Here is an 11,182-nt window from a genome sequence, read left to right as displayed (position 1 = left end):
CTGTATCATGAAGGACCCCACTCACCCAGCACACACTTTTTGCCCCACTCCCCTCAGGAAGGAGGTTGAGGATCATCAAGTGTAGAACCACTAGATTGAGGAACAGCTTCTACCCTGATGCTGTTAGACTCATGAATCTCTAACCAGGATAATCACTGCGAAAAATCACATCATGTTGCTGCTGATCTGTTTCATGTTGCTGATGATCTGTTTCATGTTGCTGATGATCTGTTTCATATTGATGATCATGCGTGCTCATCTGCTCACACAGACTCATGTTCGTGCTGCTGTTTGACGTAATGTTGTTATACTTTTAGTGCTTAGTGTATTTTTTGTTGTTTTTCTTAGTTCATATCTTAGATCTCACTACTTTTTTTCTTTTACGTTTTATTGTTGGATGTAACTGGGACCCTGTGTACATAAGCTCAAAGAACCTTGAATCCTTGAATATGTGTGTGTATATATATAAATGTGTGTGTGTGTGTGTGTGTGTGTAAATACAAACTGGATTCCAAATAAGTTGGGACGCTAAACAAATTGTGAATAAAAACTGAATCCAATGATATGGAGGTGCCAACATCTAATATTGTATTCAGAATAGAACAGAAGTCACAGATACATTCTCTCGGTTTAAACTGAGAGAATGTATCATTTGAAGGGAAAAATCTGTTGTTTCCAAGTTTCATGGCGTCAACAAATCCCCAAAAAGTTGGGACAAGTCCATTTTTCCCATTGTGTGGCATCCCCCGTTCTTCTTACAACACTCACAGATGTCTGGGGACAGAGGAGACCAGTTTCTCCCAAGTTTAGAAATAGGAATGCTTTCCCATTCATGTCTAATACAGGCCTCTAACTGTTCAATCGTCTTGGGCCTTCTTTGTCACACCTTCCTCTTTATGATGCGCCAAATGTTCTCTATAGGTGAAAGATCTGGACTGCAGGCTGGCCATTTCAGTACCCGGATCCTTCTCCTACGTAGCCATGATGTGATTGCTGCAGAATGTGGTCTGGCATTATCGTGTTGAAAAATGCAGGGTCTTCCCTGAAAGAGATGACGTATAGATGGGAGCATATGTTGTTCTAGCACCTGAACATAGTTCTCTGCATTAATGGTGCCTTTCCAGACATGCAAGCTGCCCATGCCACAAGTGCTCATGCAACCACATACCATCAGTGATACAGGCTTCTGAACGGAGCGTTGATAACAACTTGGGCTATCCTTGTCCTCTCTGGTCCATATGACATGGCGTCCCAGTGAAAAGAAAAGAACTGGGTGGGTGGAGGGGGTCTTGGAGGAGGGTATGAAATAGATGGCAGCCAGAACGGCCGTCCAGTGCTGTTAGAGGGCTCGGGTGGGTGACTATGATGTTGTCCGACAAGGCCGGGCGACCCTCCAAGACCTCGAGATGGGGCCAGATCTGCAGCAGGCGACGTAGATGGCAGTGGATCTGCAGCAGGCGCCGTGGATGGCTGTGGATCTGCAGCAGGCGCAGTGGATGGCTGTGGATCTGCAGCAGGCGACGTGGATGGCTGTGGATCTGCAGCAGGCAATGTGGATGGCTGGGGATCTGCAGCAGGCGGCGTGGAGACCTGGGGCTCTGCAGCAGGTGGCGTGGAGTACTGGGGCTTTGCAGCAGGTGGCGTGGAGAACTGGGGCTCTGCAGCAGGTGGCGTGGAGAACTGGGGCTCTGTATCAGGTGGCATGGAGAACTGGGGCTCTGTAGCAGGTGGCGTGGAGACCTGGGGCTCTGTAGCAGACGATGGGGTCAGAGCTGCAGCAAGCGATAAGCAAGGATGGGTCTCTGGGGTGGGTGTGCAAAACTTGACATGGAGCATGGTCAACATGAGCTGCATCTGAATGTCCAGGTTAATCAATGAGTCCTCCAGCCCAGGTAGCTACTCCTGTTCTGGCTTTGAATCCATCTTTTGGCCGAATTATTCAGTCACAAACCAGGGTTTTGGATTCAAAATAAGCCAGACACAGGAGTGCAAAAACAAGAACAGTTGTGGTTCGTGGGGGGGCAAGTCCAAGAGCAGGATCCAGATAACAAAGTAGGAGTCCTACTCAGGTAAACAGAGCACAAACCAGAGCCAAGTCGTAATCCGTAATCGTCGTGAAGGGAAAGCAGAGTTGTTTACCATGGTCAGAGCAAGTACTCCAAATCCAAAGAGGGGCAGGCAAAGCAAGGAATCCATGGTACAGGCGAGGGGTCAAGGCAAGGATGTAAGGCATGAAACAAGATACTATGACAAAAAGGCTTCAGAATCGGGGACCATGGGAGGTTGCAGGGCAGGAGGGCTGTGATCAGTCTTACATCGGGGAAACTAAACAGCCACTGGCCAAAAGGATGGCCCAGCACAGAAGATCAACATCATCAGGCCAGGACTCTGAGGTCTACACTCATCTCCAGGCCAGCGGTCACTCTTTCAGGGATGAAGATGTTCACATCCTGGATGGAGAGGAACGATGGTTTGAGAAAGGAGTAAAGGAGGTCATCTTTGTGAAAAGAAACCGTCCATCATTAAACAGGGGTGGAGCCTCCGGGTTCAACTGTCCCCCTCTTACAATGCTGTGATTGCTAGTATCACTCAGCCCTCTGTGAAAAGTAAACAGCCATCAGTGTGCTAATGATCCATTGTTAGGCTGATGGTCCTTCTTGAGCATGTGATCAGCTGGTTTTGGTTGTCAGCAGCAAAACTGGTTGATCCACTCTGAGACGGTGCTATTTAAGAGACTGAGCTGAATACAGCTCCTCAGACTGAGGAAGTCTCTCGGATGAGAGACGAAACGTTTCTACATTTTTTTGTTGGTTTGCTTTGTTTTGTTTTTTTGAATGTCCAGAGGACAAGATTTAACTTTTTTTTTAGATTTTTCTACCTGGATTATTGAGCATGCATCAGGAAATCACATTCAAAAAACCCCGTGCGACATTCCAAAAACATTTCTATGTGCTGCTGTGTGGAAAACCACAGCGCCCCCTCAGCTCGTTAAATGTGTGTGCCTCTGTGAAGTCTGACGTGTGACGTAGGTCTGCTGACGGAAAACAGCTGATATCACTCAACTGGTTCACGTGAGTTGCACTGCTGCCACCTGTCTGTACAAACTGCTCAGCAGCAGGTGTCTAGATAAAGCAGAATTCTCCTCCCCGCTCTGTGTGGCGGCTGCAGAGCGGCTCGGGCACATTAATGGAATGTGGTTTCTCACAGTTCAAAATTGACAAATCTAGAATAAATCTCATCTTTCCGGTTCGTTGGGACCAGGACGTGACGAGAGAGGAACCCTGCATTTTCCTCTCCTTCTGAGACTCTGGAAAATTACATTTAAATCAGAATTTTCTGAGCTTCTGCGAGAGAGGACGAGATCTGTTCTAGAAATTACAGAAAAATGTCATTAGAGTTCCTCCGCACCGGGTTTGAGCTGTACTGCAGCATAAATCCCCGGATGAAAACGGTTCGCCTATCTGTCTGTAGCGCGCACTCATTGCCACTCGTTATAAAGTTATCAAGCGGGCACGCGTTGATGCTGTGAACTCACATGCATGCTGATGTGAGCTGGTGCGCGCTGAAGGAGAAAGAAAAAACGCGCGCCCCCAAGCATGCAAATCATTGTGCGTTTGCTGATGCTGCGGGACGCAGCTCATGTTTGTGCTCACGTTGTGTGCAGCTGCTCCGTGTAAACGCTCGGGGAACGGGTGCACGTATGAGCCGACGTGCCCTAAAGAGTCGTGTGTGTGCGCCCTCATTCATGTGACGCCTTAAGCCAGGATTGCCACGAGAGTTCGCGTTTGACGCTGGTGCAGTCAGAAAGCAGCGCTTGACATCGGTGGGGCGAGGTTACCACTGGGCTCGGTCTGCAGAAACACGTTCATTCTTGGCTGCAAATCACGTGAGCTTTTGAGTGATTCCACGAGCTGTAATATTAATTCAGAAAACCTTCTTCAAGGATGGAGTGGAGCCACTGTGAGGCTTGTAAAACTGTTGACGCCGCAGTAGCGCGCGTTTAACACTACTGCGATGAAAACGGGTGTCGTTCCTGCCGAGAGCGAGATACGTTACTGGGCTCGTACCGCGGTCTCACGTTAACGTTGACGTGAACGGTAGGCGCTGAAAGCTGCGTGCGCGCTTTCATAACGCAGCGCCTTATAGGTGAAGGCTGCTCGAGTGCGTGTTAGCACCGCTGGCAGTGAATGAAACAACCTTAAAAGACTCATTCGTGATGTGTGTGTGATGGGGCCTTTTGTCACATCATCCGTTCTGACAGCCTGGCTAAAAGACACTTCATCATAAAATGATGTTTATTCCATATCGTGTCATCAACGCACCTCCAGCAAACCGACACCTGGTTATCCTTCCTTGAGCTCTGTTTGTTGTCCTAGAGGGCCCCCTGTTGGCGGAGTCCGGGAAAAATTGAACTTCCGGATGCCGGGGACGTCTGACGGGAGGGGCTGGCATAGCAGAGCTGGGGAAGCGTTGTGCAGCCATGGAGCATCTTGAAATGATCTCTCGCTGATGGAAGGCCCTCCAACAAAAAGCTTCTGTAGCTCTCCTGAGAGGAAGGTGGAGTGATGAGCCAGGAGAACCTCTGGGACCTCGTTCTCCGGCTACGATGCGGGGCAGCAGACAGCAAAAGAGGTGCACTGGTTGGGAATGACGTCAGCTGCCCTGCAGACGGAGTATACTGCAGGGGCCAATAGCGTCGTTAGCGAACAGCCGCTATGAGAGCGGAGCTAGCCGAAGGTCAGAGGGCCCACCATCTCTTCCCGCCTCTGAACGTGTACGCCAATAGCGTAACGTGTTGTTCGCTGCGGCCGTCTGGAACGCATGCTGGTGAGCTCAGTTGGAGAGCGGTGTCACCGTCTAGGTTACGCTAACCGGAGGCACGGGACGCTGGTCCACCTGGACATCTTGCTCCTATGAAGCCTCCGTCAGGCTCGGCTCCACGGGGCACTGAGGCACTTTCCGCTCGGTGAACCTCTGCTCTGGAGATGGGTGCGGACTGTGGAGACCGACCCCCCCCCCCCCCCAACCTACCAGGAAAACCGGCTGTGGCCTCGCCCGTAGGACGTCCTGTTGGGAAAACGAGGCCAGATGGATCAAGACGGTGAGCTGGAATGGAACCTAGAAAAAAAACAACCTTCCCGCCGAATCATCCGAAGTGGTGGGAAAAGGCGTGGGACGTAAAAAAGGGTCCCTTCATGTCAGCCGCCTCCTGGGTTACGCCGGGCAACCCCAGAGGGCGCCGTCTGCCCGCGAGCGATGTGATCTCCGATGCGAAACGAGGTGGGATGAGGTGAGCATTCGCTCATCCCCCCTCCATCAACACTACGCTCTCCAGGAGGGAATGAGCAGTGGGGGGGTGCAGCTGAGCGCCGCCTGTCCCGGAGGAACCATCCTATTCGCTCTGTGTTTTCAGTGCAATGCTTCGCATATCGGGATAAACCCATCAGCGACAGCCTTAAAGGGCGAAGCCTATATGAAATAGATCTTGTAAGTTATGTTCTGTATATCCTCATGCAATATTGGGAGATGTGTTAGCCCTCTGAGTACATGATTAAAGGAAAATCTCAGCTACTTCTGTATTAAACTTTAACTCAGTATATTAAAGAGATCCGGCACGTGTTCCACTGAGGAAGCGGAGCCAGGGGACTCTGGATTGGGCCCTCCAATCTCTGATGCTGAGGTCACCAAGGTGGTTAAAAAGCTCCTCGGTGACAATGCCCCAGAGGTGGATGAGATTCGCCCGGAGTTCCTTAAGGCTCTGGATGTTGTAAGGTTGTGTTGGCTTACGCGACTCTGCAATATTGCGTGGACATCAGGGGAAGTTCCCCTGGATTGGCAGACTGGGGTGGTGGTCCCCCAATTCAAAAAGGGGGACCGTAGAGTGTGTTTCAACTCATGGATTTCCTGAACGATGGCGTGTCTCATGAACCCAGAGTAATAAGACCCGCCTTACATTCAGGAAATCCAGTTCGTAGTTTGTAACCAGCTACAGCGTGTGGACTGCGTGAGCAGCACTGTGGCTAACAGCTAACCAACTTTTCATCTAAACATGTCCGCTGTGTGGAAGTATTTTACACTAGAAACACCACAAAACAAGACATCAACTTGCAATGTCTGCAGAGCCATAGCACCACATTAAACTGCTGTAAAGTTAGTTTTACGTTGGACATTCGAGCTCCGTGGCTTCAGCAGGGCACAACTCTTTGGTGAAACCGAAAGAGGCGACTCGACCCCATCCAGCCACGTCCAATCTGTCCCGCTCAGTCTGCCCGTCTTTGAGGAGGGACAGCCTGAGCGCGGCTGCCCCAAATCAGGCTGCTTGCTTCAGATTGAACAAGAAGAAGACATCGCTGAAACCACGGAGCTCAAATGTTTACCGAGAAGTTGCTAAACTTATTCATAATTAATGACCATCCACTATCAGTTGTTGAAAACGAATGATTTCTCAGCTTGATACTTGCAGCCAAGATATAGTTTTACCCTCCAGGAGATATTTATCAGTAGTAGACGATCATAAAAAACATATGATTTGAATATTATGTATATTAAAAACATAAACAGCTACATTGTAAAGTGATGTAAAATACTAAAAACAGGAACATGTCTGTTGTTTTATTCCATGAACTTAGCAGATGTTTGAAGCCATTTAACATGTCATTTAATTTAATTAATTTATTCATTCATTTAAATGAAACAAAATAAATAAATCTAAATTATCAAAAAGAAAACATTGAATGAATGAAATTTAATTCTAACTTTAAAACTTATCCAACATTAATAAAACTTACCTCAAGTTGCCTTTTTGGACATGCATGCATATATTTGTACAAAATGTACTTGAGAGGAGATTATTACAGCCTCATATAAAATCAATGATGATCATGATACTGGAACTGGATCGGTATCGGATGATATTTAGATTTAGGTATCTGGATCAGAAGTAAAAAAAAGTGGATCGGTGCATCCCCAGTGTTGAGGGGATCCGTTTTAGTGGCCTTAGGATTGCGTCTCTGCTTTTTGCAGATGATATGGTCCTATTGGCTTCATTAGATTGTGATCTACAGCTTTCGCTGGAGCAGTTCACAGCCGAGTGCGACACGGCCGGGATGAAGATCAGTTCCTCCAAATCCGAGGCCATGGTCTTGAGCCGGAAAAGGGTAGAGTGCCCTCTCCAGGTCGGGGAGGAGGTCCTGCCCCAAGTGGAGGAGTTAAAGTATCTTGGGGTCTTGTTAACGAATGATGGGAAAATGGAACATGAGATCGATAGGTAGATAGGTGCAGCGTCTGCAGTGAAGCGGGTGCTGTACCTGTTTGTCGTGGTGAAGCAAGAGCTGAATCAAAAGGCGAAGCTCTCAATTTTCCAATCGATCTACGTTCCTACCCTCATCTATGGTCATGAGCTTTGGGTTGTGACGGAAAGAACGAGATCTCGGATACAAGCGGCCGAAATGAGTTTTCTCTGCAGTAGGAATGTGCATCATGGCATTAAATTCATATCACGATATGTACTGTGAAGGGTGGCGATAACGATATATTTTGCAATATGTTTTTGGTATAAAACTTGCAATAGGAATTTTAAAAAGCATATGGTGTCCTTTTGCCATCATTTGAATTAAGAAAATTCCACTATTAGGTCCAGAGAGTTTTTAAATAATAAACAAATCAAGTATTGGGCTTCTTTCTTGTAGTGCAAAACAGTGCAAAAGATATCTAATGTAGTTTTAGCCATATGTTTTAAACAAAAGAGTATGTTAAGTCTTAACAGTTTCCAGTATTCTCACTTAATAAATGAACAGCAACAGAGCAGCATTTTACACTGAAACACTTCACCCTCCAGCCCTCTAGATGGTGCCTCCTTCTGCTTTAAGGAGAGTTGACACAAAATGGCTTTGACCAGAGGGTCTCGCAGTAAAATCACACAACACAGCATTATTATCAGAGAGCAGGTTTCTCTAAAGCTGACCAACGCTTACTTTGACTTTCGACCGAAAAAAACTTTCGACAGAACAGTGTTTTGCGCATGCATCCGAATACGGCAACACTACGGCAAGCCGGGCGTAGTTGGTTTGTAGCTTCGCTACTTAGCCCTCGAAGAAAAGACTTTAACACCACTTGCACACAGTTTTCAACTAAAAAAAAAGTAACGAATAAATCTGACAGCTCTGATTTTACTTTGAACACCACTTCTGCAGTTTTCAACTAAACAAAAGTAACGATTAAATCTGACAACTCTGATTTTACATCAGACACAGCATTACTGCGGTTAGCCGGTAGAAGTCAGATCTCTATTGTAGGCTAAATTTCTATCGTTTCTACCGTGTACCATTTATATCTCGCATTCCTACTCCGCAGGGTGTCTGGGCTCTCCCTTAGAGATAGGGTGAGAAGCTCGATCATCCGGGAGGGACTCGGAGTAGAGCCGCTGCTTCTCCATGTCGAGAGGAGCCAGTTGAGGTGGCTCGGGCTTCTGTTTAGGATGGCTCCTGGACGCCTCCCTGGTGAGGTGTTCCGGACACGTCCCACTGGGAGGAGACCCAGAGGAAGACCCAGGACACGCTGGAGGGACTATGTTTTTCGGCTGGCCTGGGAATGCCTTGGGATTCCCCCGGAGGAGCTGGCCCAAGTGTCTGGGGAAAGGGAAGTCTGGGCCTCCCTACTTAGGCTGCTACCCCCGCGACCCAACCGCTGATAAGCGGAAGAAAATGGATGGATGGATGGAGATTCAAGGATTTTATTTGTCATTTGCACCACTTGTGGTACATGTGGTGGAACGAAATTGTGTACCCCAGTTACTTCCAACAAATTATTACAATGTAAAAGAAAAACAGTATTACGATCTAAGATGTGTACCAAAAAAACGTTAATTAAAAATACAGTAAGCACTAGTACCACAAAAACAATACGCTGAACAGCAGCACGAGTCTGTGTGAGCAGATTAGCACGAATGAACACAGCAACATGAAACGGATCAGCAGCAACTCGATGTGATTCTTCACAGTGATTATCCTGGTTAGAGATTCATGAGTCTAACGGCCTCAGTGTAGAAGCTGTTCCTCAGTCTGCACACCTGTAGAAGGAGGTGAGGACTGAGCTTCCCAGACCAGCTCGTCTCAGCCACCTGAGGAAGTAGTCTCTGATGATCTTTCTTCATCAGGCTGGTGGTGTTGTTGCTCCAGCTGAGGTTGTTGTTCAGGTGCACACCCAAGTACTTGTAGCTGGAGACCACTTCCACCTCAGATCCTCTTATGTTCAGGGGGTGTAGGTGTGCTTGTTCCTTCTGAAGTATATGACTATCTCCATCATCTTCTTCATAAGTCTTCATAAGTCTTCTAACATCATTGCTGGACAACGTCTCCCACCCCATGCATGAAGCTGTTGCTGAACTGGAGAGCTCGTTCAGTGACAGATTACTGCATCCTAAATGCACAAAGGAGCATTACCGCAGGTCCTTCCTCCCAGCAGCTGTTAGACTCTACAACCATCACTGCACCAAACAAACTCAATAAGAATTAAATACATGCTGACCTCTGCTGAAACACACACTCTTCCTGTAATACTGTGCTGTAAATAGTCTGCCATTCTCAATGTTCCAATACATATTGAACATTATTATTGATATTGTTTATCTTATTTCTTATATATTGTATTGTTTATTAACAATTTATTAACTTTTGTGTGAAATCTTTTTATCTGTTGCTGCTGTTGCTACTGATACACTGGAATTTCCCATCCATGGGACAATAAAGTCTGTTTCTATTCTATTCTACTCACATTGATGTGAAGGTTGTTTTCCTGCAGTTATTGTCGTGTAACCAATATAGATTTTTGAGGGTTTCATTCAAATCCTGCCAGAAGTTAGATATTTTGACAACATGACAAACACATGCACACACGTACTCAGGAGCTTATGTTTTGCAGTTTCTCTTGTGATACACTTCCCAACATTAGACTGATTGCTGCATTAAAAATTGGGAATATTTGATACACTTCCCTTTATAGTAATCTTCCTGTGTTACAGTGTTTGCTTATGGCGCTACTGGAGCGGGTAAGACCCATACCATGTTGGGCTCACAAGATAACCCGGGGGTCATGTATCGCACAATGAAAGATCTATTCAAGCGCATGGATGATGCCAAGGAGGAAAAAGAGTTTGCAGTTACATTCTCATATCTCGAGGTGAGTGATCTAATGTTAATTTTCTTGCACTTTATACATAATACATTATACATCACTTATATGTAGTTGGATAGAACTTGTAAATAGTCCCCATACTTTATTAAAGGGTTCCCATTTCAAATCAGCATTTATATTTATAACTCAAAATGTTTAATCATTGCCACCCTTGTTGCTATTTCATGCTTATTACTACTGTAATGGACATTTTATAAAATTTCTATTAACATCTGCATCTCTTACTCAACTTTTAAAATGAGATTGATGCCTTTGTGTCAGTTTACAGTTGTTTTGGATTCATTTACAGGTTTATAATGAACAGATCAGAGACTTGTTGGCTAATGCCGGACCTCTTGCTGTTAGAGAGGACAGCTCTAAGGGAGTGGTTGTTCAGGGTCTCTCACTGCACAAGGTTTGCATCAACTTGTTTCTAAAGTACATTAAAGAAAAAATACTGAGACATTTTATTTTATTGCACGGGGTCTTATTCAGATCCCCTGCTAATGGTAGTGAAAAACAAATGTAATATCTATAGGTTGGGTAATAGAAGTAATGACAATAAAATAGTTTTCCTGCATGCACTGCTATGTAAAGATGCACTTCCTGTGTTTTATATTAACTCTGGGAATCTCCTGTGTTCTGTTAAATGTAAAAAAAGAAACAATTCTGCCAAACAATTTAGTCATTTCCCTTTAATATATGAAAATTGATTTGAAGAAAATGTTTTGAACTGAAACAAGTCGTTTGCAGCTTGATTGTAGCTTGTCAAAACGTTTGCTCACATAACACTAAAATCTGCTCAAACATTCTTTGACATGTTTGGATAACTACTGTAATACAAACCATTTTAATTAGACCAAAGTTCATGCTCATTAATCCAGGTATGAATCCAACAATGTTCAGTCAGGTCATCTGGACGGTTTCTTTTTTTACATTTTAATTAGTTGTTTTTAATGTTTTTTCACACGAAATACAGTGGAACCATATAAAGTCTTTGATTTCATTTCTC

At 45.6% G+C, this 11,182-nt stretch overlaps 1 protein-coding gene across 1 annotated transcript in view; it reads left to right on the top strand.

The window, feature by feature from the left end:
• Window positions 1-11,182, top strand: part of kif18a (kinesin family member 18A) — a 170,484-nt gene that overhangs the window by 12,834 nt on the left and 146,468 nt on the right. The window contains exons 2-3 of the mRNA XM_037689400.1: window positions 10,019-10,176; window positions 10,481-10,585. Coding sequence (XP_037545328.1) covers window positions 10,019-10,176; window positions 10,481-10,585 — 263 coding nt within the window. The remainder of the gene's footprint in view (window positions 1-10,018; window positions 10,177-10,480; window positions 10,586-11,182) is intronic.

Source organism: Nematolebias whitei, chromosome 2 (genome assembly GCF_014905685.2).
Source record: "Nematolebias whitei isolate Nwh7 chromosome 2, NemWhi1, whole genome shotgun sequence".
In the NCBI taxonomy this organism is placed as follows: domain Eukaryota; kingdom Metazoa; phylum Chordata; class Actinopteri; order Cyprinodontiformes; family Rivulidae; genus Nematolebias; species Nematolebias whitei.
Note: the sequence above shows the minus strand (reverse complement) of the source record. Positions and strands in the feature narration are given on the sequence as shown.